The sequence below is a fragment of the Podarcis filfolensis genome, assembly GCF_964270895.1.
Source record: "Podarcis filfolensis genome assembly, chromosome: 2".
Lineage (NCBI taxonomy): Eukaryota > Metazoa > Chordata > Lepidosauria > Squamata > Lacertidae > Podarcis > Podarcis filfolensis.
This window is the reverse complement of record NC_139605.1, coordinates 36865556-36892957: the sequence shown is the minus strand read 5'-3', so window position 1 is coordinate 36892957 and position 27402 is coordinate 36865556. Positions and strand designations below refer to the sequence as shown.

At 41.9% G+C, this 27402-nt stretch overlaps 2 protein-coding genes across 7 annotated transcripts; one reads left to right on the top strand and one right to left on the bottom strand.

Moving 5' to 3' along the window:
- The first annotated feature begins 340 nt into the window (after positions 1-340).
- MRPS25 (mitochondrial ribosomal protein S25) lies at positions 341-3578 on the top strand. Its single transcript, XM_083602748.1, has 4 exons — positions 341-592; positions 1907-2013; positions 2200-2287; positions 3208-3578. Exons 1-4 carry the CDS (start codon positions 459-461, stop codon positions 3398-3400), a joined length of 522 nt encoding a protein of 173 aa, XP_083458874.1. The 5' UTR covers positions 341-458; the 3' UTR covers positions 3401-3578.
- A 1264-nt stretch (positions 3579-4842) lies between these two features.
- On the bottom strand, positions 4843-22791 carry RBSN (rabenosyn, RAB effector). 6 transcript variants are annotated; one of them, XM_083602707.1, is made up of 12 exons: positions 22646-22791; positions 18575-18877; positions 17059-17199; positions 16245-16345; positions 15598-15643; positions 14975-15136; positions 14303-14544; positions 13180-13250; positions 11776-11862; positions 11108-11210; positions 9086-9190; positions 4843-8842 (listed from the first exon to the last, which is right to left on the bottom strand). In XM_083602707.1, the coding sequence occupies exons 2-12, from the start codon at positions 18735-18737 to the stop codon at positions 7691-7693; spliced, it is 2373 nt and encodes a 790-aa protein (XP_083458833.1). In that variant the 5' UTR covers positions 18738-18877; positions 22646-22791; the 3' UTR covers positions 4843-7690. The 6 variants fall into 6 exon arrangements, with proteins under 6 accessions (XP_083458833.1, XP_083458837.1, XP_083458834.1 ...); XM_083602711.1 differs by having other exon boundaries at positions 14975-15169; positions 15554-15643; positions 22646-22772; XM_083602708.1 differs by having other exon boundaries at positions 22544-22699.
- Between the last annotated feature and the right edge of the window lie 4611 nt (positions 22792-27402).

Sequence of the window (27402 nt, the reverse complement as noted above, 5' to 3'; positions counted from 1 at the left end):
GTTTCCTCGCAGAAGCAGCATCAGAACAGGATCTCGTGCAGCGCAAAGTTGTGAGAACAGCCTGCGTAACTTCCCCATGCACTCAAATACAGTAGTATCACGCCGGTGGCTGCAAATCAGCGCCGCCAGCCGAACGTCTGGAATGCGCGTTTGTGCATTTTACTGCATGCCTCTCCGTCTGCGCAGTTCTAGATGTTTTGCGCTCACTATTCTCTCGGATCGCAGTGTAAACAGCCCCCGGTCGTAGCGTAAACAGCCTTCCTCTTCCGATCTCATGCCCTCCGACTCGTCCCGCCTCCTCCTCTTCGCTCCCGGAAACTACACTTCCCGCATCCCCTTGCGATCGGCGCTCCGTTTCCTCTCCCGCCCGGGTGGGTTGGAGCAAGGAAGTTGCGCCGCCGACTCGTGCCGCTGCCTTTGGCTACGCGGTGCGCGCGGGGCTGCCGGCTGCTGCAGCCATGCCGATGAAGGGCCGCTTCCCCATCCGCAGGACGCTGCAGTACCTGAGCCAGGGCGACATCATCTTCAAGGACGCCGTGAAGGTGATGACGGTGAACTACAACACGAGGGGGCCTCTCAGCGAAGGAGCCAGGTGAGCGGGGACCCCTCGAGCAAGGAGCCTCCCTCCGTCCCAGGGATTGTTGCGCATCTCTCCGCGCTCGCCATGCTGCTGAAGCGTTCGCTTTGCGCTTCGCTCGGGGGCTGGGGAAGGAGCCCCAAGGCAAGCCGAGCTGCCCCCTGGCATAGGGGAACCGATAGATACGGGATTGGACTTGGTCCCGCGCAGACCATCCTCGTCCATTGCCTGCTCCGGTGCGGGATAAATCCGGAAAAGGAAGACCTCCAGAGATGTCTACCCACCCACCTAGATAACTAGCTCCATTGCCTAGCTCCTCTGATACCAACAAGTTTCTTCCAATGGTCAACTGAAATCTGCCTTCCTGTAGTTCAAGCTCATTAGATTTAGTCCTGCTTTCTGGGCAGCTCCTGCCCACCTAGCAGTTCGAAAGCACGTCAGAGTGCAAGTAGATAAATAGGTACCACTCCGGCGGGAAGGTAAATGGCATTTCCGTGCGCTGCTCTGGTTTCAGCAGAAGCGGCTGTCATGCTGGCCACATGACCCAGGAAAACTGTCTGCGGACAAACATTGGCTCCCTTGGCCAGTAAAGCGAGATGAGCGCCGCAACCCCAGAGTTGTTCGCGTCTGGACTTAACTGTCAGGGGTCCTTTACCTTTAATGTTCCTCAGCCTGCTTTGAGACTGCACAGTTTCCTCATTCAGTCAGATGAGGTAACAGCTTGCTGTTGTTATTGTTATTCCTTTCTGTGAACCGCTTTGAGGTTGTTGTTTTTTAACAATCAAGTGGTATATACATTTTATGAAACGAATAAAATAACACACAGCCCATCTTTCCTTCCAAGACCTTAATGTGGTGCATGCAGTTCACCCTTCCATTTTATCTTCACAACAACCCTTTGAAGTAACTTGAGCCAGTTTCCATCTCGAAAGCCTCAAAGGGCTGAGCATGGCTTAGAACCAGGGCTGTCATCCTAGCTCAATATAACCACTGCATCATATTGGCTCCCTGTGGCTTTTATTTACACCACAGTAAATTTGTTACTCTTCCTCAGTGTTCATGGACATTTTGGTTTTTCAGCAACTGATTAACATGCCCACTGTTTTGGCATTGCTCATGCAGATATGTGTGCTATGAGACATACTGGAGGGTGAGGGAAACCACCTCTGAGCTTGGGTTTCTGCTTCCTGAATCTGATGCCTTTTCTCTCTCACACACTGAGCTGCCTTTTTCTCCTTTTCTTTGGCAAGAGTCCTAAGTTTCACTGAATTCATATTCTAAAAGACTGAGTGCATCCACTGTCTTCCTTTTCTCCTGCTCTTCCCACAGAAAATTTGTGTTCTTCAACATACCTCAGATTCAGTACAAAAACCCTTGGCTTCAGATTGTGATGTTTAAGAACATGACACCATCGCCATTCTTAAAATTCTATTTAGGTAAGTAACATGCATGGTTTTGTTTAGCTTTTGTTGAAGTGCATTGGAATACCCTCTGCTTAGGCAAACACCTTCCCAAGACTGACAGGTGGGCAAATAATGGGTAGCGCCACTCTCCAGTGTCTTCAGAGCATCCTGGTTGAGACAGCTGCCTGTAGATACCCTGTCATGATCTCTCCTCTGCAGATACTGGAGAGCAAGTCCTGGTTGATGTGGAAGAGAAGACTAACAAAGAGATCGCAGAACATGTGAAGAAAGTTCTTGGTAAAAGCGAGTAAGTAAAACACACGCACACATACATATATGGCTCTGCTTGTTTTTGACTGTAGAACCAAACTTTTGAGTCCAGCCCATTCAATTGGACTGGGATAAGGGCAATGTTTTAAATGCACACAAACATGCTATTAAAACTCCATCCTCCTGCAGGCTTGAGTTCTGCACCTTAAAATAAGCTTTCTGGTATGTAGCCCACATATCCTTTGTCATAAATGTCATTTTTATGTCATTTATGGGCACCACTTGATGGCCCGAGAAAGCTGGAAAAAAACACCTTCATTCTTTAAATTTACAAAAGCCTGGTCACCAGGAGGCAATGCTTACTTGTTCCAGGTAATCTGCTAATTACAAGCTTACATTAGATGCTTATTGCGGATAAAGGTTTTGCAGCACTTCCCAAAATGTTCAAATATTGGGGAGCTTAGAGAATAGTCAAGCTTAGCAGCGATTAATGTTCATACAGTCCTAGGGTTACACAGCCATGTGATGCTAGATGAGTAGCACAGCGGACTTGGAGCAGCTTTAATACCGAGAGAAGCCCTAAGCACTCAAGGACAGAACTATTATTACAGCAGTTATGTGTTCCCAGCAGTTTTGACATAAAACATGAAATGAAGCGAGGCAGCATGTCAAACACCAAACTATCATCTGTGATAGAGGAAGTCATTGTTAACAATTATAATTTGTTATTAAATGCATGAGAGGAGATGAAGAACCAGTGGCTTTCCAGGTTTGGGGACTTCTAATAGCCATAGCCAGTTTGGTCAAGAGAGTTGCACTCCCAACATCTGGAGGAACACAGGTGCCTCAACTGTACTTTCAAGAATTATGTGTGAACTAGTTTGATTGTTGCAATGCATTGATCACTGTCTAGCACTTCTTGTCCTTACACCAAATTTTTTTATTTTTCTTTTGTAGGGAAACACTGCAGGGAGAAGCACAAGAGAAAATGAAGCTACGGCATCCCGCAACGTTTGGCCCCAAAAAGTACCACTTGCGGGAATGCATGTGTGAAATTGAAGGCCAAATTCCCTGCCCTGGTAAAGTGCCATTACCAAAGGAGATGACTGGGAAATATAGAACTGCCATGAAAGAGAGTGCTGCTTCCTAAACCAGCTTTCTACAGCAAGGAGTAAAGCATTCAGACTGACAAGAAAGCGGGCATCTTAACACTGATGACAACACATTGGTCTTTTTACAAACTACCATTTAAGTAACAAAAATATCTGGACTTACTTAAAACAAGTAAGGATGAATCTTTTAAATAAATTCTGGAATTGTTCTTGTGATGGACTGGATTGTGAATATATATGTTTGCCATTTGTTTTTAAATCAAAGGAGAACACCTCTTGGTCGAACCCTGGTTTAATGAATCGTGTGCTTTTTTGTGTAACATATAACCATCCAAATACAGAATCCTGTCTATATGATATGTGCCTGGTCTTGGGAGGACAGGCTCCCCCTTCACTCAGATAGCTGCTCTTAATGGTGAAGGCTCTGGATTTAACAAATCTCTGGATTATGTGCAAGTTTTGGGTATGCTGCAGATCTGTAGGAGCAGTGGAAAAGGGCAGGGTATGGGTTATATTGTGTGCCAGTTTGACTTCCTAGAGATGCTTATGGTTAAACAGGATGTCTTTAAAAAGAAACAACCTTTTAGTGTTTATAAAAGCAAATACATGCTTTAAAGAGTGAATAATGCCTGCTAAAGTCCCAGGCAACAAAGGTAGCTAAAAAGATCTCCAGTGGTTAGCTAGACTTCAGGGCTGGTCATTCTCCTTGCCTGTCTATCCAACTAGCATGAATGAGGCAGGTTTGTGTAATGTACACATGGCAGGAATTAAATTGCCACGGCACGGAAATTAAAGTTTAGAGTGAAGTAACAAAACTGAAACAGCCCCCAAACTACTTTTGCTGGTAATAGGTTGAGCTGCCCAATATGAAAAACACAAGAGCTAATGGGTGGAGGCAGTTTAGTCAAAATATAGTCTTTTCTATTCAAATCCATAGGGCCTTGAGAAAACTTGGCATTAAAATTTACTGCATTTCTCCCCCAGTTTTGGCTAAGGCTGTTCTTAGCTCCTTGCTAAATCTCAATAGGTAGATGTATCGCCTATACTATGAAGAGGCCCATTTGTAAATAAGAACCATTCTGTATTTTGTTACTTTATGTTTGTGTAAGAAAAAAGTATCATTTAAAACTGATGTAAATATGTTGATTACGAAGAAGCTTTATCTTCAGCCAACAACCAGTTCAGAGGTGGGTTGCCAACTTACAAGCAGGCGATGCTACACACCATTCCCTCTATTTGCAATGTTCAAGTTATAATTGCTGTTGCTATGTAGCTAAAATGGCACCATGCATAAGTTTGCAAAAGTATTAATTTTGTTCTCAGGGGAAATCCTAAGGAGAGGACTCCCCATAGCCCAGTGAGGCCCATATACACATACTGGCCACAGAAGATGCTGAAACCTCAAAGGGAAGGGGCCTGTTGAGAGTGCAGCAACTGACTTGAGCCTTTTATTTAACATGAGAAAAAAATCACACATACAAACCAATATGTTATTTTATTTCTTCAAAGCTTGCAAATTAAGAGTAGTGCATGCAAGTGTATAAACGGATGTCTTTAATGTTAATTCTCACAATGGCATGGTTTTGTTCTGTTTCATAGTGTAAATTCAGTAGTACAAATGGAAGGCTGACAAAATGTGAATCCTATCAATCCTATCACCGTCCTATCAAGAAGGCTAGTTACATTTCACATTGACTTGCAGTCATGAAGCTACAAACCAACATAGTTACTAGTAAAAATACATCAATACTATGTCTTTAAAGAGTATTAGACTACAGAGTACCTAAAAACAAGGCAGAATTGATGTAACAAGGAAACATATTTTAAATGTAAAAAAAAAAAGCCACTGAAATATTCATTTTGGCTGGGATATACAAAGTATTCCAGTTAAGTCTGGTGTCTTGCTGCCTAGAATAAAGTATATAGATGGTTTTGTTTTAGACAAACCACTGCTCCTTAGCTGGTAGTCACATAAAAGCTGTGGTGCTTGCTTACTTTAGCTATATACATAAATTTCTTTATTTACTGCTTTTTACTACACATCTCTGGTTACCCGATATTAGCCTGTCCTGTTAGATTTGTTAGGTGCACCTGTTCTGCAAGCCCAATCCCAGTTATTTCCAATTAGGAAAAAGAAAAAGATGACCTTAAATTCTTAAGTCATCTGCCCTTACTACTCTTGCCCTAAGCGCTGTCTTCAGGTCTGTTTCCACAGGATGGCTCAACACAATTCTGAGTGCTTTTTAAACAAGCTGACATAGTTTTAGTCAATACTTTGTAAATCAAATTAATTTTGAAGCCGAGATCATTTTCCTCCTACCCTGCCCCACCAAAGCTACCACTGAAACAGTTTTAGTCAATACTAAGTATATTAAATTAGTTTTGTAACTGAGCACATTCCTCCCAGCAGACAGAAAAATCAAATGAAAGGGAAACTAGAAGGAATGGGGTTTTTTTCTAAATCGCCTAAAGCCATGCCCCAAATAAAGACGATATATAGAATTGATTCCGTAAAGTGCTACTTTAACTCTTGACCATATTAAGCACCCCCCAAGTAACAACACATCTCTGTAAACATTTTTTTTCTGGAATCCCAACAGTTTGAATTACTGTTCAGGTTTAGAAATCCTGAACCAGCTATTAGTGTCTTGCTACTCCTGGATTAATCCCTTGTTTCTGTTTGTAGTATTTAAGCCAACGCTTTTGAATGTGTGAAAATCTACCTTTTTTTACACAGCAAAGCTAACTCAGGTCCCAACTGCTGGGCCTTTCCCCCCACTCATGAATGAAGCAAAATTTGATTTCTAGAAGTCCATAATAATCCTCAGGAGTCAGCCCCCATGTGTGACATTCAAATTGCTCTTCATTCTTAAAAAAATAATCAAATGCGACCAAATCATGTTCATTCAGCAGAACTGAAACCAGAAATTGTTTGATAGCCCTTCAGTTACATACAATTATTTTTATACTTTCCTCAAAAATTCCAGTTCATATTTTGAACTGGAAATATCCAGTGAGTAAAGAAATATCCAAAGGACATAATTAACCAGTTTTTTATATGGAAAAATTAACCACCCAATCCCAAGCTATGCTGCTTCACAGCTTCTAGTTTGACAGGGTATGGGCTTGCACAGACCCTCCACAGCAGTAATAGAAACTACACAGCAACAATGGCTGGTAGATTCAGCTCCCAAACATCTGAGCTTTGTGCTCTCCTGGAGCACACACCATGATCCCATTCTGAATTTATAAAGGGAACAGTATATTTTATATTCAAAACAGGTGTCAAACCTTGAGAGAGGTAGCTAGGTGTTGTTTAAAAACTGAGGGAAGGCCATCTTCACATGATCAGATCATAGTTGGCTAACAGTTTGCTTTTCCATTGAAATCAGACTTCCTCCCTTATAGTATATAACTGGTGCTTTCTCCCCCACCACACACACTTTGCATGCATATGCTGCAGTTATCATTTTAACAGTCATAGCATTTCCGCTAGCCAGGGAATTTTGAGAATTGCAACTTTTGAGAGAAAGCAACAAGAAAAATCAGCGCCCTCAACAAAAGGTGCTGTTCCCAGGGTTCGCTAGAGAAAGCTATTAAAATAAAAAAAGCCCTGAAAAACAGGTGATGGAGGGAACAGAAGTTCATTGGGGTTTACATTTTCTAAAACAGATATTATTTCTATAACATCACATCTACCCAAATCTACTTTAAAATCCCTTTATATTATCTTTTGTATTGCACAGTCAGATCATTGGCCTTGGTACTGTGCAGGTCACACTGCATCTCAGCAACCTGCTTTTTAACACTTGCCCTTAGCATATATGGCAGTTACACACATTTGCTAAAGGCACCATCTTATTTCATGCTTGACACAGAATTTACCAGACACTCTGGATCCCTTATTAGTGGAAAAGCCAGCTTTAGAAGGCCAGTCTGTAATACTGCAACAACCAAACACAGAGGGAAGGATTGTATTTTCCTGCACCTTAAAGCATCCATTTCCGTATTAGCCTACAGAGTTTACATCTGAAATAAAAGGAATGCCAAGAAGCATGACAATGTTAAGAGGTTAGGGTTGTGATAAAAACTGGTTGTGATACATTTTAGATTTGTAAATGTTCCGTGACACAGTTTTAGGTTATTACAAAATCATAACAGTGTGGACAGTATTAGCAAAGTCTGAATAATAGTGGAAATACCCACACCAAAGTGCAGACAATTGGAGTCAATCCCAAAATTCCCTCTTGCATTTTAATTCCACCTACCCGCCTTTGCCTCTGGGACAGTCAGAGAACTGTAAAGTTGTATGTGCATGGAAACAGCAACTAGCTGGATTTCTCCTTCTGTTTTGCTAGTGTGCGTTTCAGTTCTTTCAAATTCTCAGTCAGCACCTCAACCTCATCCATCCGCCCGCTATGTTTGGCATCAAAAATATAAGCTTTTATATTATCTATCTGTTGGAGCAGTAGCTCCTCTTCTATGATGTCTTCCCTTGACACTTCATTATCATCATCCTCTTCAAAAGGATTCGTGGAGGAAGACATTTCCTCAAATGGATTTCCAGATTCCTGACGAGCTGTGAGCACACGAAATGGATTTCCAACAGCATCTTTAAAGGGATTCGGAGCACTGACAGCTACTCCATTTGCTTGATGACAATCCTCGTCATCTTCAAATGGGTTATATTCTTTTTTATTACTGTGCAAGGTTTGGGTGGGCAAGGGAGCCACTGTGGAGGAATCTTCAGCAAAGGGATTATTGGGTTCCCTCTTTAGAGTGCTAATTACTGGCTCATCTTCAAAAGGGTTTATGGGAACATTTTTATTTTGCTCCATTACGCTGTCATGCTCTTGGATCTCTAGAAATTGCCCGGGAAAGACTGGGCTCTCTTGTGCTTGGAGCTTGTCACCACCACATGGTGAAGATGCTTTAGAGGCTGGGTTACTTGTATTCTGAGTAGTATCAAGGTCCAAAGCCTGTGCTATTTGGTTTATGCTCTCCTTCCCAATCTCTAACTTACTGTGCTTCACATCTCTGAAATCCAGGGAACGTGTCCGTGAGTGCTGAGACATTCGTTTTTTATGTTCCCTCTCCCATTCCTTTTCACAAAGGATCTGCAATTGTTCTCTCTCCATCTCCTCCATCTCGGCTTGCCTTCTAGAAAGCTCAATGGCTCTGTCAGTTTGCTGTTGATCATATTCATCCTGAAGTTGTCGCAGGTTTTCCTGCAACATCTGGACCTCATCGAGACGATTTGCTTCTTTGGCTTGTTTAATAAAGGATGTTATATTGTCAATCTGCTGCAGAAGTGGGTCTGTGAGTTCCTGCTGGCGAGATAAATTCGCAGTGGGCAGCCAACCTTCAGCTTTCTTTACTGCAACCCGTTTTGGCCGGGACACCTCACCGTTAGATGCTACCAAAGATCTGGAAGCATAGTCCATGTGCTTCTCCATTCGTCTCTGCGTTTCAAGTGTTGCCTAATCACAAGTAAACAAACAAACCAATAAATAAAGCAGGTGTGGAAATAACATCTTAAGTTGCAAAGGATTAGTTGTATTCGTTTGCTCCTATTTGCATTATATAGAAGTATGCCCCACTTTTTTCATTGAACATGGCATACAAGACTTTCAACAGGATATTAAAGAGCCACTAGTTTTAATCGACATACAGATATAAAACAACTCTTAGAAAGGTGTCTCAGTACTGACTGAAATATTCACCTGTCTCTCCATCTGAAGTTTTCTGTCCAGTTCTTGTTTCCTTTTCTCTTTCAATTCTTCATATTGCTCCAGGGTTGGTAATGACATCAGACCAAGCAATTTTTCCTGAGGAAATGTTTTCAAAATATTGTTTTTTAAAAAGGGATGGACTATCAAGCGCTCAAATTTATTCAGAAACAGGAAGCTGCACAAAACACATATCATAGTTATACTTACATTTGTTTTGGGGGGGTTGGGGGGGCAAATTAAACATTTCTCCATCAAATATGAGTGGGACGCGGGTGGCGCTGTGGCTTAAACCACAGAGCCTAGGACTTGCTGATCAGAAGGTTAGCGGTTCGAATCCCCGCAATGGGGTGAGCTCCCATTCCTCGGTCCCTGCTCCTGCCAACCTAGCAGTTTGAAAGCACGTCAAAGTGCAAGTAGATAAATAGGTACCGCTCCGGCAGGAAGGTAAACGGCATTTCTGTGCACTGCTCTGGTTCGCCAGAAGCGGCTTAGTCATGCTGGCCACATGACATGGAAGCTGTATGCCGGCTCCCTTGGCCAATAAAGCGAGATGAGCGCCGCAACCCCAGAGTCAGTCACGACTGGACCTAATGGTCAGGAGTCCCTTTACCTTTACCTTTACCTTCAAATATGGTCAAGGCAGCTTACAATACAAGAAGTTGGTTCAAAAACAAGTCAAGTGGAATTCTTTTCAGGAAACAGGGCATACCTGGCTCCCCTATGCACTACAGCTCCCTGTGCTCCCCCCCCTGCAAAAAAGGCTGCTTCTGAACATTGAGGGGCTTCTGGGATGGTACAGGATGGGGTGCGGGTGGGGTCAGCAGCATGATGTGAAATTTGGAGGAATTCAGCAGGGCTGTCTCCCATGCAACTTTTCCACTCATTCAGCCCATCTCTGGACCAAAAGCATTGAAATTAATAAATCAACTCAGCTAAAAAGTTTTTAAAAATATAATAGTATCTGACACCTAAAAGACAAAAGCTTAAGCACCAGAAAAAAGGTATCTGGGGAGGATATTGTAAAGGAGCTCTGCCTCTTACACCCACCAAATCTCTTAGGGTAGAGGCACCTGGAGTGAAGCTCCTAATTATCTTAGCTTGCTTTTGTAAAATAAAAAATTAAAAAAATCACCTTTCAACCTAAAAAATCCCCAATGTGACTTACAAGTCAATATTAACACAGTGGTGTGTCAGCTAAGAGGCAAGAGGAAAAGAATGACATATTACACTTCTGCTTAATTCTGGGGTTCCTGCTACCACTGAGCCCGGGGTGGGGCAGCCCCTTCCCAGTATATGTGCTCCCAGGCAGCACCAAAAGCAACTTTTCACTAGGAAGTGTGGCTTCTCCTTTGCACATGCTAGATGGAATGTGGATCCTGGCTCATCTGTTAAAAATTGGAGCAGTCAAAGAAGACGATAAAGACTATCTACTATCACTGATTTGGGTCACTGAGCTGTGAGGCTTACAGTGCAATCCTATGCATGTCTACTCAGAAGTAAGCCTCAGAGCAAAATCTACTTTACTCCCAGGCACAAGTGTATAAGATTGCAGTCTTAATTATGCATTGGGCTAAGTCACGGGTTTGTCTGTCTGTGTCTCTCTAAAGCCCAAATGCAACATGGGTGAAGTTTAGATCAGCTTCAATCTTACATAAAGTACCAGTGTTTCAATCACTGTGACTCAAGTAACTTTCAAATACTTTTAGTTAGCTAAAAGTAAAGCTAGCTGCCTGGCAAGCAAGCAAGATTATCTCTATCCTGGTAAGCAAAAGGAATTATCAAAGTTAAAGAATACATTCCAGTAGAGCAACAGAACTTAAGAATGTGGAACAAGGCTGGTAAAGAGTGCAGCCTGGTGAGACTCTAAAGGCCACAGAGAGAGGCATTTGGCCTCCAAGCCTTAAGTTTCCCACCCCTAACTTAGACCATCCTGAAAATATTTATCTGCAACATTTGTATGTCATATTGTGTCCTGTATACCTAAGAGCTACTCCTCCCTCCTAGATGACCTACCTGAACAAAAAGTGTGGCTGAATATCTGATCATTCTCTGAAGCTGCAATGTTCGGGGATGAGGTTGTGGTTCTTCATTCAGTCCCAGAGTCAAAATCTTCTTGCTGAACCCAAAAACCACAAGTGTATCAGCAATACGAACTTAACAGTCAACTATGAGCAATATGTAGGCATATGAAATAGTCTTCCTAATTATGTTGTCCCAGTTACAATAATATAAATTGTTGGTAACTTTTTTTAAATGGACAGATTAGCATTGCTTGCAGTACACACTTCATCACAGTATTTTGTCACTGACATTCATGAACTCTCCAACAACGGGACTGTATTGTCATGCGCACGCACAGAAAAAAATGCACACTGAAGCGTTTTCCAAAGTAGCCCAATCAAATCAGTTTTACTTCTTTTGGGCACTGACTGATTAAAACGTACTAAGTCTTTGAGCCATATATTTCCCAACTAAGATCACAATACAAACTACATTCAAAATTTATTGACTGAATTTTTTTGTCTTTAAGTATGCTTGGTCTAAGGCAATTCATATTAATTTACTTATACACCACCACCTTCAAAATTGATTTCAAGGCAGTCTGCAACAATATAAAAAGATTAAGCACAAAAATCAAAATACAAATGCAGAAATCCCCTCTTTTGAGTTCCGTCACTTACCTTAGAGCATCTATTAACTCATACATTTTTTGCACCTCCATCCTAAGACCGTTAGCATGTTCCAGACTGTAAGTTGTCTCCCCAACACTGGAAGAAAACATGCATTTTTACCACAATTACCTTGGCAAGTGATTTTGCTGAAGCCTACACCAGTGCACCAGTTTCAGCAAATGTGTTTAGAAACGAGGCAGAGTTCCATCATCAAAACTGAGCCAAGGCCCTACGTTAAAAGCTTGCCAAGGTGGCACTTTCTAGGTATGACACTTTAAGCACAAGAAGTTGAAAATGTGTTGTTCATAGTTAGCAAGAAGATGAAACCTCAGAAGCTTGGGACAGATTTATTTCAAAGGCTCTTCTTTGGGGGTAACAAAGGCAATGTTGCATGTGCAGACACTTATATGATAGCAAGCAAGATTGCTCAGGCCTGCCGATACCATCGAGTTTCACAACATCCAACACACACACAAACATACTTTACAAAAACAACAAAGTTAAAGCACAGAGAGAAAAACCCTATGTAGCATCTTTACTAACTCAGAAATGTGGAAATATTCCTCTGACAGTGCTAACACAGGAAGCATTAACAATACTTTTTTACATTTATTATCTGAAGGACAGTTCATACTTTTGGATAATGTAAAAATTGCTTACACAACAACAATTTTACATATCAGTTTTGTGTGATGAATAACTTGCAAGTGAACAAGTTCTCATGTTAAAAGACCTGTTACTGGTCCCATCTCAGATCAAACTATTGAGCACTGGGCTTTGCACTGAATTTTATTTTATTTATTAAATTTCTATCCTTCATCCAAGGATCACAGGGTGGTTTCCAATGTAAAATTGTAAAACGAAAAAGTCAGTTTAGCACAGAGAAAAAGTAGGAGCACAGGATAAGGGCAAATTCAGACAATACATTTGTGTATGCACCACACAAAGCTGGTGAGGTTAAAAATAACCTCAGAAGGACTTCACAGAATCTGGAAGTGATGTCTGTGTTGGGTCATAGTCTGTTAATATGACAAAAATTCTAGGTAACCAATCTGATCCATTGCGGTGGGGGGGGGGTGAAAGCAATAGTAGGGTAATAACTTTATCAAGACCGAAGTAGCAAGCTAGCTTTCAAGTTTGCCAGAATTCTTTAGAATGCATCTTGAGCATAATGTGGAGGGGAATAAAAGAATATTGATTTTTCTAATCTGCTGACTGGAGCTTATGCATCATGCCCACAAGCATCCTCCCATCCCTCACAATTTCCTTTTTCTTTACATCCAGCCATTAATATGAAACTACAACCAGGCTTTAATGATGTGTGTGTCCTTCTTTCTTCAAGAAAGAAACAAGCTTCTTTCTTCTTGAACATTAAATATTAAAGACATATTTATTAATAATGAATAGGCTTACTTTAATGATTCCGCCATCTTTATGTATTCTGGGGCCTTCTGGTCAACCTTTTCCATGCAAAGTCGGAGTTTCTTTTTTAACCAATAAAATTAATAGATTAAAATAAAGTTATTTATAGCAACAAATCAGATACACAATTGCTTCACATGCCTTCAATTTTTCCTGTCCTCTGTGTGTAACAACTTAATATTTGGTAGTAGTTGCTATCCAGAGAATCAAGATATATTCTTTCGGGAGACCAGGTCTCAGACTTTAAATGTGGAACTCCAGATTTTAAAACCATTTCTAATTAAGCTCAGTTTCGAAAGCAGTTTGAAAGCACGTCAAAGTGCAAGTAGATAAATAGGTACCGCTCCGGCGGGAAGGTAAACGGTGTTTCCGTGCGCTGCTCTGGTTCGCCAGAAGCGGCTTAGTCATGCTGGCCACATGACCTGGAAGCTGTACGCCGGCTCCCTCAGCCAATAAAGCAAGATGAGCGCCGCAACCCCAGAGTAGGCCACGACTGGACCTAATGGTCAGGGGTCCCTTTACCTTTTTAATTAAGCTCTCTAAGACTGCAATTTTAGCCCACTTACCTGGAAGTAAGATCCACTGAATTCAGTAGGACTTACTTACAAGTAAACATGGTTCAGATTGCACCTCTGTTAAGGTAATATTGTCAATAACTGGTCTATCATCTGAAAAGTTACAAAACCAGTTTACGCTGAGGCTATAAGGCAACTGGAATATTTTAATCAATTTATTGGCATGCTTAGATGAGTAAGTTGTATCCGTTAATAGCCAGGACCAGAACTGGATCTGGGCTCCATCAGAGCAAACAGTTTCAGTGTATAATTTTTATACATCTTTTCTCAGCCAACCCAACTTTAAAAGAAACCCACTTAAAAATACCAGGTTAAAACTTTCTTTAAAACTATAAAGTTAAACTTAGTTCCTCTTTCCTATTCCTTAGAAGTATTTAGCTGGAAGTTACATGTCATTGGAACAGGCCTATCTTGTTTTTAAGGTGAAGAGCACCTAGTATATTGTACAATAATACTAATAGTAATAATACTGCTTAAGTTATTGATAACTGGAAAATCCCACTTCACTTCCAGTTCCTGTTTATTTAGTGTCATTTTACCTCATAAAGTTTCACGATGTCTGGTGTGTACTCTTTCTCATCAATCTGTTGCTCTCTTTTCAGCAGTGTGTCTTTACAATGTCTACAACAGCGGATGCGATCGTCATCCTTTTCATCCAAGACAGAGCTCACACTGCTCACACTACTGATGCTGCCACGGCGAGAGCCCTGAATGCTGTTGGGTGAGCAGTTTGGGCTAGTATGAGAGGCCAAGGCTTCCTTGCTAGCAGTGGTGAGTTTGCCTGGAATGATAAATCCAGAAGATACAATGGTCACAAGCCAACGGTCCAACCAACAGAACGCTGGTCTTGAATATGGGTTCAAAAATTCAGTTCAGCTCAACTCCAGTAACTCATCATAAAAAGGAAATATCAAGTGCCAATTTTATAGCATAGTTGCTAGAAAGAACTAAATCAGGACCCCCACATCACCATCTTTAGCCTTTAGAGCCCTTAAGTGATGTTTATGTTCTAGATAGCCATTTATTAAAAAAAACTGTAAATCCAGGATTTCCAGAAAACCCCCTACAACCATCCCTACCTGCCTGAAGCTGGTGCTGAGTGGGCCTTGCCCCCCCATGCTTCTCAGCTCCACAGACCCCCCCCCCAACCTGAGAAAGTTAGTTCCAGCATCAGAGACATGGGTCCAAGACATCTATACCACTGTACTCACTTGCAAACGGGAGGCTGACCAGTTCCATGCATTTCTTGCACATGATAGACCCACAAAGGCGGCAGTGGTGACGTCTGTTCCTTATGCTGAACTTGTTACCACAGTCGGGACAAAATGGCACATCCTGATCATTAACCCAAGGCACAACAGACTTCTCTATTGCTGGAATAGAATGAGAAAATCTATTGAACATCACTAGAATCATAGAATCATAGAGTTGGAAGAGACCACAAGGGCCATCGAGTCCAACCCCCTGCCAAGCAGGAAACACCATCAGAGCACTCCTGACATATGGTTGTCAAGCCTCTGCTTAAAGACCTCCAAAGAAGGAGACTCCACCACACTCCTTGGCAGCAAATTCCACTGTCGAACAGCTCTTACTGTCAGCAAGTTCTTCCTAATGTTTAGGTGGAATCTTCTTTCTTGTAGTTTGGATCCATTGCTCCGTGTCTGCTTCTCTGGAGCAGCAGAAAACAACCTTTCTCCCTCCTCTATGTGACATCCTTTTATATATTTGAACATGGCTATCATATCACCCCTTAACCTCCTCTTCTCCAGGCTACCTCCTCTTCTCCAGGCTAATGAAATCCAAATTAGCAAAGGTCGAACATGCTTGCACCTACCTCTTATCTTTGCAGAATCTGTATTGGTTCGGTCAAAGGATGTAAGCTGTAAAAATATTAAAACCAGAGGTCTTAATGCAAGTTTGCTACTAGAGAACTCTTTACAACAGTTCAGCACAGGACTCAAAAATATTACAGGGTCTGCTTTCCTAAGTTTATTTCGCTAAAATCAGTATCTTTCCCTGAGCATTCCTTTACGTCACTTATCTTGGTATTGGGCAGATGTTATTGTCCTTCTAACAGAGAAGGAAAAAATAAAAAAGAAGCCTCAAAATTCAGAGCTGAATGCCTATAATACAGTGTCCCTAATCCCCCACCTCCCACAACTACTTCAAAAGGATACTATGGTCAACAATATCAAAAGTTGCAAAGAGACCAAGGCAAACAAACGGGGGTCACTCCCCAGCCATCTCTCTTCCAAAAATGTCTTCTACCAGAGCGACCAGGGCAGTTTCAAGACTACAACCAAGCAATATTTGAAGACATGTGGAATCCAAAGGATTCTAATCCACCTATTTGTCAGTTCACTTGAAACTGTGAACCAAAGAAAACTATTCTCCACACATCAGAAGCAATACTGTAGTAGCATATAGTTTAAAATGAACTTTCACACATTTATGTGAAAAATGCAAGAGTAACCCATTTACCTTTTCTAACCTGATTATTAATTTATTGACTTCCACAACATAGTGATCAATTCTGGCTGCTCTGTGTCTCTTAAAATCAGAAAGATGGCTCTTCGTAGCACCTGGTAAGAAACACTGTTAGAAAACTTGCCAAAGTCATTCAACTCTATATTCTTAGTTAAAAGGCAGTTTAACATGTTGTTATTCCTCTCTCACTCTTAGGCTGAAATTAAATGTTAAAAAATGAAAGATGCTTTCATCATAGTGTTCTGTGTACATGTGTAACTACATTCTGTTGTGATCTTTATTGATGAAATACTACTCTTTATTTCTGCCTATATGATTTCAGAAGACAAAAGCAACAACATTCCCTGGCTACTACAAGCTACTAGAGTACAATCCCATACATATTTAGTTAGAAACAAGTCCTACTGAGTTCAATCAGGCTTACTCCAAGGTAAGTGGGTACAGGATTACAGTCTCCATCTCTCAATTACTGGTCAAGCCCAACTTACTAAAAAATTTTTTTTTTCACATACTAGCATGCCACAAGTTCTTGCAGTCATGGTGCAGCTTCTTACATTAAAACAATCAATGCACAACACTATTACATACTTTCTATTTGCACTGCAATGTAATCCTAGGTCTCAATCAAATACAAAACTAAGCAAAAATGTTTAAGAACAAAGCAAGCAATTAAGCAATAGAGCTTAAGTGTGTGTATAGTTTTGCCCTGGATTGTGGCCCTAGTGTTTCATGTATATCTTCTATTTAAAAGATCTATTAATTCCTGACAACAAGTTGTGCATTATTTGCATCATTCTTGACCGTTTACCTAATTCTTGGGGCTCCCACATATATGGATCCACTCCACCATAGCTGTAAGACTCATATCGTTCCTGAGGCCCTCCATCAGTTCGGTCATCTTCTCGTTTCAACAATTTATTCTTTGCTTTTTTAGCTTTTTGGACCAGATCTGAAAGAAGATCAAATGTTACATATTACACACACACACACAAACACTTATTTAAGCATCCTTGTAAGAGTTACCCATCTTCTTCCAAACCTCCTTGAGGTATTTGCCTCTAGGACTTTGAGCAATATAATTGACCATTCTGCCTCCTACCTCCTGCATCTGTTGAACACCAGAATCATGTTTTACCTTCTCAGAGGAATGCAATTACAAGTTTGGTGGGGGGAAGTCCTGAAGGTGAGAAGACCTGTGTAAATGCTTCACATAAGAATACAATCCCAATAAAATACTTCTACCTGGCTCAACCTGACGAGAATACAAATGTGCTAGTTAGTCAGTCCAATTATTGGCACCTCAAAGGAATGTTCTGTATCCGGAGACAGCCTTAATTTGGAAAGCAATTTGTGAAACAGAACACCAGACAAAGTAAAATACAAGAGCACTTTATAAAGGTAGAACAATGACGCATTTAATAACCCTTCAAAGAACTGGGAAACAATTTGTAACAAGTGTAACAACAATTAGCACTTCAACACAACTGCTTGCTTTTACAATTCACTGTGAACTGACTACAGAGTTCTTGGCTATTTAAACAGGAAAAAGTACCCCATAATTAGTGATTGAACACATTACATTTCTTTTGTATTTTTATAGCTTAAGCTATTATTCAGCTCTTGCTACTAATTTGTATATTCAATGGCTGAAATGGTACGACTGCTAAGCTCTAGTTCCCATGCCATTCCCAAAAGACACTCTCAGTGTTTGAAAGCATCTTTGACCAAAGGTGGATACGGCAAAATCACTATGACAGTCAGGAGTACTCCTGAACTAGAAGCAATATGGCTGTGTATATGTCCTTGGGGGCAGAAATATGTGCAAACCCTTAAGGTACACTTTTTTCCTAAGTAAGTGTAACAGCTGCTAACACCAGCAAGACCATAATAATATTGTGCTGTAAGGCCTTCCATAAGGAATTGTACACTAAAATCAAATCCAAATTATGACATCAAGATGTATTTAATCCTTAGTAAATGTTAATTAAATTCTTTTAATAAAGGAAAGGTTCTCCAAAGTTTTGAATAGCTAAAACATTTCAAGATTTTGTAACCCTGTATCAGGTTTTCATGGCCTAAAGACAGTTGTGCTATCAGAAATGAATGAAAATTCTGCATTTGTAACCAACTTTCTACTTTGTATAACTGAACATTATTTGCATTTCTATTCTTCCTAATGAAATTTTGTGTAACTCAGAAACACATACACTTCTACATATAATATTTTCTGAGAAAATATATTACTAATTATGCAAGCCAAATGATAAATATGGTGGATAGTTATATTTTACATCATAACAGTCAGCAGCTACTGCCTTCCTTACTTTTAAGTTGTCCTTTAACATCTTTGTCTTCACTTGAATGTTCTTCTTCATAATGAGACTGAAGCTGATAAAACGATTGCAGATCCTTCAGACAAAGGGGGCATAGAAAACCCTCCCTCACCTCCCCGGGGTCATCAAATGGAGGTGTGTAGCTTGTTGCCATAGTGGTCCAAGGACTCCAAAGATACTGACACACTCCAGGTCTCAGCAGCAGTGGAACAATGGCGTGCCATTCATCACTAGAGAAGTAGGCTAATAGCAAGAAAGTAGCTTTCGCTCCTGTTGCTTGTGCAAAACATTGCCCTGAAAGAGATCCAGGAACAGTTTTAAATAAGATGACCTGTTTAACTCAGTAACTTTCTCTAATATTTTATTAAGTCTTATGTACATCCTTTATTTATAAATTTAGCATATACACCCAATGGTAACGTAAATAAAAATCACCATGTATCATATCCATTTCATAAATAAATAAATAAGTCATGTGCATTTGATAAGTATGTCAGCTTAAAAAATTAATAAACACTGGCAGTAATTAGGATGCTCTAGAAATACCTTATGAAGTGAAAATTCCATCTAAGTCTATTAAACAAGCCTAATGTAGAGTATATTGCATTCAAAATGCAAATCTTGTCTCTTTCAAATTATCAACGTCCACAATTTAAAAAAAACTAATCCTCATATAAAACCTATCATAATACATATGAACCAAGAGATCTTTTAGTAATCCTTTAATGGTACACTTTTTTCTTTAGTAGACCAAGCAAGCTGCTGCTATGGAGTTGAATCCAGCTAAGTCATTGCATGAGCAGAAGAACTGCTGCTTGCACAATTACAATTCCTTTCTCCTCCCCCTATGCCCAAATCTGCTTGAGAGTTGGGCTAAAACCCTGAGCTGTTTTGGGTGTGTGGACTTACATTGGGGGGGGGGAGGAAGTGGAAGTTAAATTGCACAGGAGGACCTCATTCTATTTGCTGGATACAACCCATGGAATTTTATTTCATGTCTCCTTTTATTATTTTGAATCAAGACAAAAAAGGAAGAGCTATCTCAAGATTAATGCACTTTTTTGTTAACACCCAATGTGTTTCAGCCCAAATAGGCTTTCCTGGGAGGTTTTCTGTTTACTTGGGAGAGTTCAAAAACATTTTCAGAAATCACTGGAAAGCAAAATGGGCAGCAATGTGTTGGGCATTGATACTGTTGGCTTCTGGATATTGGTTTTCCTGTTTGTTTTGTTTTTCAATTGCTTCCTTCTTTTTGTTTGTGGCCTTGAATCCATTAACCAGTTTTTAACAGCAACCTTTATGGGGGCTTTTAGGAGGCTCACTGAAATCCTGTGTGACCAGCCTAAACCTTCCTAAAACTTTACATTATAATCCTGTGTGCATGTGTTGTATGTAGGAGCTTTAACTGAGAAGAAATTCCCATTGAGTTCAATGAAATTTTCTCTCAAGTGTACACAGCCTAAATGACTCTGAAATATGAAGGCAATACACACACATTTTTGCCAGAACTTTGCTTCCCTTAGATAAAATGTGAAGCATGGGGCAGGATGGGGAAGCCAATTAAAAGAAACCCATGTGTATAAGCCAAGTGAGCCTCCTCAAACATGTTTGGGATGAGGTTAACATTTTGTCTTGTCTAGTAAACATTCAGCACTTTTGAACTGCTCCATCCAGGCCATTAACTAGACAAGACAAACAAGGCAGTTAGGGTGGGGAAGATTGGCAAGTGCAAAAGGAAAGGAATGCAAAGGAGAGGAAGAAGGGGGTGGGCTGTGTACAAGCTTATCGGTTGTTCTCCAAAGCAAAGTATTTGCACAATATTTGACTGCTTTATCAATAAACATATTCCTACTCTGTAAATTTGGGCTGTGCTTAAGTCATCCTTCACCCCAGCAACCCACCCACTAGCACAATGAGACCTTCCTCTCTCTCTTCCTGGTCCCTCACCAAATGTGCTGTGGATGGGAGAACTCCAAGAACAGCATGCAAGGGGAAGAGAAGGGAGATTGTTCCATCTGGCACGCAGAAATGACAGAATGACAGCCTTATTGCACCCATGGAGTAGAGGTTATGCTCAATGTGGCAGCAGTGGGGGCAGAACAGCAGTATGACTTTGAGACAAGGCTAAACAAACAGCCCCACATCCTCTTTCATCATGCTTCTCTCTACATGTGTTGAACACAAGAAAAGGAATATGGTGGAGAAAAAACCAGGGTGGTATAAGGAACATCCAGGTTTGATTAGCTCAACATAAAAAGGTATAATCTGCTACAAGGTGTTTGCTTGGTGAGAAAAGGTTGGCTAAGGGTTAGCTGTGTTATCTGTATGGTTAGTAGGAATGCAGAGTGAGGCTTGCAAAAGAAAATTGCTATAGATGTACTTGTGAGTGGTTACTGAGGTAGGGGAAGCATAGGTGCGGATTTCATTTCAATTATTTTGTTTAATTGCTAATGATGCTGTATATATGGAGTTTTATTGTATTACTGCATTTTTTATTTGTAATGGGTTTTTTTAATTTAAGGGAAGATTTTGTTTTCCTGTTAATCATGCTGCTTTAAATGTATATTCTGCACTTGACTTTACTTTGCAATGTTTTAATTTGAAATGTTCTATTTGATGTTTTAAGGTAAGTTTTACACCACTTTAAGATTGTTTCAAAAATAAATATAAAGCAGAATAGAAATGATTTAAATAAAATTAAAAATGCACATTGACAGAACTAGATATTAAGGCAAGATACCAATTCACTGTTTCAAAGGAATCATAGCCTGTAAGCCAAGAATAGTTCAACCAGGAGAGATCCATTAATACTTCAACACACGCCGAATCCCGCCCCGACTCCCTCATCAACTTAGCATTCTGTGTAATTGGGCTATCACACAAATCACGGCGCACACTCCATTTTCTTCAGATCATTGTTATAATCCAGCCCCCTGTGACATGTTTGTTACAAGCCAGTTGGAATCTCCCAATTACTTCCCCCATACAAATCATCAGAACAAAAGAGAAAGGGTTGAGTCTACACCTGCAGTATAATAAATAGCCTGTACCACTTTGGACTGCAGGCAAATGGTCGGTTTAAAAAGACTCCCTGTAAACAGAAATCCATCACATCAGGGAAAAGGTTTTAGGACAACCCTTTGCTTGCTAGATTGGTCTTCTATTAGGAAGGGCCTTTTCCCACCGGGGAGCATCCAAAAATCCAATCCTTCACCCTCAAACTGAAGTGGTGCATTCCACCTTGGCGCGCCACCACCTCAAACCTGCTCCTTGTAGGCGAGGCCCGAGATGCTGTTCCCTCCTGGTTTGGGCATGCGAATCAGGCCGCACACCCACACAGCTGGCCCAGGCACCTCTCAGAAACAGCAGGCGGGAAGGCTTCCTTTTGTTCAAGCAGGATTCCTGCACAGGCAACAACAGCTGCCTGACAGGTGATGCAGAAAGAGGTTGGGGTGGTTTGGTTTTTAATCTCCTTAATCTCTTCGCATCACACAGCTGTGAAAGGCGAACACACACATGCCAACCTGTCAGGGAAAGGAGCGGCATCCCTTGGGACCAACCAGCGTCCCTCTTATCTAACCCCAGACGTTAAAAAAAAAACAACGAGTGGAAAGGAGCCAACGCGGGGCAGGAAAGAGGGGCTCGCTGCTTTTGGCAGTTGGGGGGGGGCGACCGAAATCCTTATCGACATCCTGAGGAGGAACTCCAGCTGCTGGCCTTGCTGGAGGAGGGGGGGCGTCTTCCCCCCCCAAACAAACACACCCGCCGCTCCCCATGAAGAGGCAACCCCAAGAATATGGACGAGAACTACTGTATGGGAAGGGAGGGCGAGGGGGGGACCCAAAGCGACGTCTCCACACACACACACAACCCCGGGAGCCGCCTCGCCTGACCCACCCCGGTACCGCAGAGACCCCCCGCGACATCCCCCCAAGTGGGACGGAGGAGGCCACCTGACACCTGCGCCAGGGGCAGGGGCGGCAGCGGCGGTTTCCCTCCCCGCCCGAGGAGGAGGCGGCCTCAGTGACGGCACCTGAAGGGCCGAATCCCGCCCCGACTGACCTGAGGGGAGAGGGGGGCCTCCTCCTCACGCGGGCGGCAGCTGGGCGAGCGCCGAGGCAGCGATGGCGCGGGTGGGAGGGGCGGCTCTCCGCCGAGGCGGTGGCCGTGCGGCAGGGAGAGGGCTGGGGGTGCCGAGCGCCGAGCAATGGATGGGATGGGGAAAGGGAGGGGCTCCGGATCGCTCCGCGGCTGGCGCGAGGGAGGGAGGGAGGAGCTTACGCGGCGCGAGGAGGCTGTTGCGGCATCTCCTTCCGAGCTGCAGGCTCCTCCCCGCTTTCAGGATAGAGAAATAGTAGAGCCCGGAAAGGGCAGCGGGGAGGAGCTGTTGGCGCTGGAACAGCTGCTCTGTAGGAGGAAACGGGGTGCAGCCGGTTTGCAGCTTCTTAGCTGATTGGGGTGGGCGGGCAGGTACTCCCCTGGGCAGGGCTGGGTTTAGGTTTGATGAGGCCCTAAGCTACTGAAGGTAATGGGCCCTTTATATGTCCAGCTGTACTTTGTCAACAACAAATTGTCGCTGGTTTTTGTGTTGAATATATGCTATATGGTCATTTATGGACCTAATAGGACCTAAAGCCATTTGAACATAACAAAATATGTATTTTATCAAAGTAATTCTTGAACTGAAATACAATCAAGAAGAAGGGCATTGCCATTGCCCTTCAAATAAAACATAACTTACAGTGATTTTTTATTCATAACGAAATAATGCAAACACATTGGCATTTGGCAATAACAAAAGTTCCTTTAGAAACACAATTTACAAAGACTCATAATCTGGTTTCTAGAAACTTGCTATAACATGTAATAACAGGTGTAAATATATGATGCAAACTACTAATAATTATAAATAGCAGAATGTAGGCACCCTATATATAGAAATGAGCAAGCCAGTGATATTTTAGGGAGCAAGCTAGCAGGCGGGGCCCATTAGTAGAAGCATACACAACACAAAACGCTGCTGTCAACTTACAGATTTGAAAATAAGGGACCAGCAGCCTCGAAAATAAGGGATCAGCAGCCAAAATAAGGGATTTTCCGGGCACAGGTATGTTCAACTTCTGAGCCCTTCCGAGCCAAAGGCAGAAAGCCCAGCCAGCAGCCAAACGAAGCCTCATCAATAAGGGACAGCAGCGGGACATGGCACTAGGATAAGGGACTGTCCCGCCAAATAAGGGACACTTGACAGCTATGGCTGTATGTAGCGTTTTTTTTATTTTATTTGTTTTCATCTTATATTTTGTAAATGTACAACCAGTTTTTTCCCATTTAAATTTTTTGGGGGTCCCCAAGAGAGGGGGGCCCTAAGCTATAGCTTGTTTAGCTTATACGTAAATCTGGCACTGAAGATTATCATTACTTGATTGGGGTGGTGGGCAGGTGCTCCCCTGGGCTACGCCAGTGCATTTTGCACCCATCCTGGCCTGATTGCTATGGCTGCTGATTAGTTTCTGGGCTCAATTCAAAGTGCTGGTTTTAACCTATAAAGCCTTAAACAGCTCAGGACCGCAATACCTCAAGGACCTCCTCTCTCCACATGAACTAACCTGGACCCTGCGATGATCATCTGAGGCTCTTCTGTTTTCTCCTGTTCTGGAGGGTAGGACTCAAGGGCTTCAATTTACAAGAAAGGAGATTCCGACTAAACATCAGGAAAAACTTTCTGACAGTAAGAGCTGTTCGGCAGCAGAATAGACTCTCACAAGAGGTGAGAGTCTCCTTCCATGGACTCTCCTTCCATGGAGGTTTCTAAGCAGAGGTTGGGTGGCCGTCTGTCATGGATGCTTTAGCTGGGATTCCTGCATTGCATGGGGTTGGACTAGATCTTCCAACTCTAGGATTCTATTATCTTTGTGTGCCTCCTCCACAAGAGTTCATGGGCATTGCCATTCAAATAGTCTGTGAGCACCATGTTTTGTGATCAATGTTGTGAGGCAGGGCTTACCGCCCCCCTCCCCAATATTTTATTCAAGTTACCACCCCTGGTCTGGAGTCTGGCAACAGGAGAGCTGGCCTTTTCTGCAGTGTCTCCCCACAGCTCATCTTGGGCTGCAGCTCCCTCTTTGCATCATTTATTCTGTTATCGCTAAGTTGGGCGCTGCTTTCCTTTTGGGTGAATACAGAGGCAAAGTAAGTTTTGAGCAGTTCTGCCTTCTCTCTGTCACCCAATAGCATTTCTCTCTCTTCTCTATACAGAGGACCTACTACTTGCCTGTTCCTCCTCTTGCTTCAAAGGTAGCCGAAGAAATTTAAATTATTTTTAACATCTCTGGCAAGCTTGAGCTCACTCTGTCATGTTGACAATAGGAATACAGTGGACGCTTGGGTTGCAAACATAATCCATGCGGGAGGCACAATCACAACCCGCAGCGTTCGCAACTGCAGTGCCACGTCTGTGCACGCACAGGTTGCGATTTGGCACTTCTGCGCATGTGCAAAGTGCGATTTAGTGCTTCTGCACATGCGTGACCGCCGAAACCCGGAAGTAACCCGTTCCAGTACTTCCGGGTTTTGGCGTGTCCATAACCCGAAAAAACACAACCTGAAGCGTCTGTAACCCGAGGTATGACTGTAATCCCTTTTTGTAACTAAACCTAACATTTAGGAGTAAACGTGTGCTATGGAACTTAGTGCAAGAAAACAAGATGAAGAGCATAAAAAGCAGCCTTAATCATTGTGTTGAATTGATGGATAAACGAAGCACCTCTGAGACAATGAACTAGTCCATTGTTCTCTGTGAAAGATACTAATGAACCTGGGCAGCCGTTTGTTCCAGTAGGAATGTAACCTCATAAGGAATACTTAAGTGAGGAGAAGCATTATTCACCAGAGTTTAAATATTCTGATGAAGTAGATATTTGACTGTCACTCTCCCAAGGGGACTGAATAGTGTTATTATTGAAATGTATCCTAGCCAGCACAAAGTGTTCATCCACAGTGTGAATCACTGAATAAGTAAAGTAATGTTCTATGTAAATTCAGTCAGATTTTTTTTGTCAAGCACACAGAATGTTCATTTTCTCACTGAAAAGGGTTTTAGATCACTTTCCTTAATGAGAGAATTCTTCCATGAAATTGTGCAACTCCCATTAAGCTATGTAAATTGATATGTGAAGTGTAATTGGTTGTCAAACCTTCCTTTTGCAAAAAGAACCCATGTTTTGCTGTTAATGTCAGGGACATTTATACATGGGCAATGCCTGAATTAGGGAGCAGAAGAGACAGAAATACTAAGTCAAAACAAAGTCAAAGTCCACAAAGTCAAAGCCAACAAACCATTGCACTTTGAAATAATATTCCAAACAATTCTATAGGCTTCCCTAGGTCCGCAGTGGTATTTTCAATCGGAGTAAAAGCAACCTAACTTGAATACAAGTTAACAATACTTTAATAATACATTGTGATTGCACAAGTAGAAACCCATGGGAATATAATCTGAAAATGCCACTAGATGGTGCATTTTGCTCATCTAAAATGAAAATTCTTTTTCTTCCGGAGATGGACAATAGGCCTTGGAGCACTTATTGTGAAGAAATGAGATGCTTGAGAAAACTTAGCTTGCTCTTTTTGGGGGGAGGGGACAGAGTTGGGGCCTGTGTAACAGTCTAGAACACACAAGTAAACCACCTGTTCTAATATTGTCTGTCTCCTATAATTATCATTTAACAACAAAGAGTGTTTTTTCATGAATCTATTTGAAATACAGTGTCAGAAAGTGCTAGTCCTGCAGAAACTCACAGTGGCAAACAAAAGAAAACCCAAGTTGCTTAGAAATTTGGAGAGGAAAGAAGTTTTGTTTGGATTTTTAATTAGTGAAAGTTAGAAGAAGAAAAATGTTTTCCTTCCCAGGAAAAAAAATGAAAAGGTGTGCTATCTCTCTCTCTCTCTCTCTCTCTCTCTCTCTCTCTCTCTCTCTCTCTTTTCTCCACCCCCCACTCCATTAATCCAGATTTTCCCAGTCCACAGATAATCTGCTAAGGAAAGACAATCCAATATATATTTGCATGTCACCTGACTCTGGATGCACTAAGGCGCATTGTGTGAAAGAGTTGTTTTTTTAACGTGGTCACATTTCTCTGTGTACCATCTACTGCCATGTCCCCTACTTCAGTTCACCTGAGCATAACGCAAGTCATTTTCTTTCTACCAGCCCAAAGCAAAGGATGCAGCATACCTATTTTTACCACTTGTTGCTCAAGGCACATTTGCAATAGATACATTTCCAAACTGCTCTTGTGCAAAAACAGCTCTATTGAAATTAAAAATTAAATTGGCCCTTCAGGAAGCTTTTGGTGGTCAAAATGAATAAATGCTTATTTCCATTTGTGGCTATTTCCCTGTATCGTTCCAATTTTAGTATATATGCTATCGAAGCGAGCACTTTTTGTGTGTGGATGCACCGTCCTAGAAGTATTGCAGTACCAGGTTGATGCATGGAGTGGATGGAGCAAGCCCCCATTCCATCTCCCAGCTCAAAAAATCTATTAAATAGATAGTCCTCAAATAAAGGACGTATCAGATATTAAACTGATAAGAACAGATACCACACCTGATCTTAGCCAAAAGCCCGAGAAGCGTGGCTATTTCTAATTGCTGCATGTTGAGGGTACATTTGCAGAACGTAGTAAAGGTAAAGGGACCCCTGACCATTAGGTCCAGTCGTGGCAGACTCTGGGATTGCGGCGTTCATCTCGCTTTATTGGCCGAGGGAGCCGCGTACAACTTCCGGGTCATGTGGCCAGCACGACTAAGCCGCTTCT

Bases quoted from the DNA above. Each gene is read 5' to 3' on its own strand.
- MRPS25 (XM_083602748.1), top strand. From the start codon at position 459: ATGCCGATGAAGGGCCGCTTCCCCATCCGCAGGACGCTGCAGTACCTG. The intron at 593-1,906 runs GTGAGCGGGGAC...CTCTTCCCACAG, and splicing joins CCTCTCAGCGAAGGAGCCAG to AAAATTTGTGTTCTTCAACA. The intron at 2,288-3,207 runs GTAAGTAAAACA...TTTCTTTTGTAG, and splicing joins AAAGTTCTTGGTAAAAGCGA to GGAAACACTGCAGGGAGAAG.
- RBSN (XM_083602707.1), bottom strand. From the start codon at position 18,737: ATGGCAACAAGCTACACACCTCCATTTGATGACCCCGGGGAGGTGAGG. The intron at 17,200-18,574 runs GTAAGGAAGGCA...ATCTTCTTTCAG, and splicing joins TGTTAAAGGACAACTTAAAA to ATCTGGTCCAAAAAGCTAAA. The intron at 8,843-9,085 runs GTGAATATTTCA...ACTTGTGATTAG, and splicing joins AACTTCAGATGGAGAGACAG to GCAACACTTGAAACGCAGAG.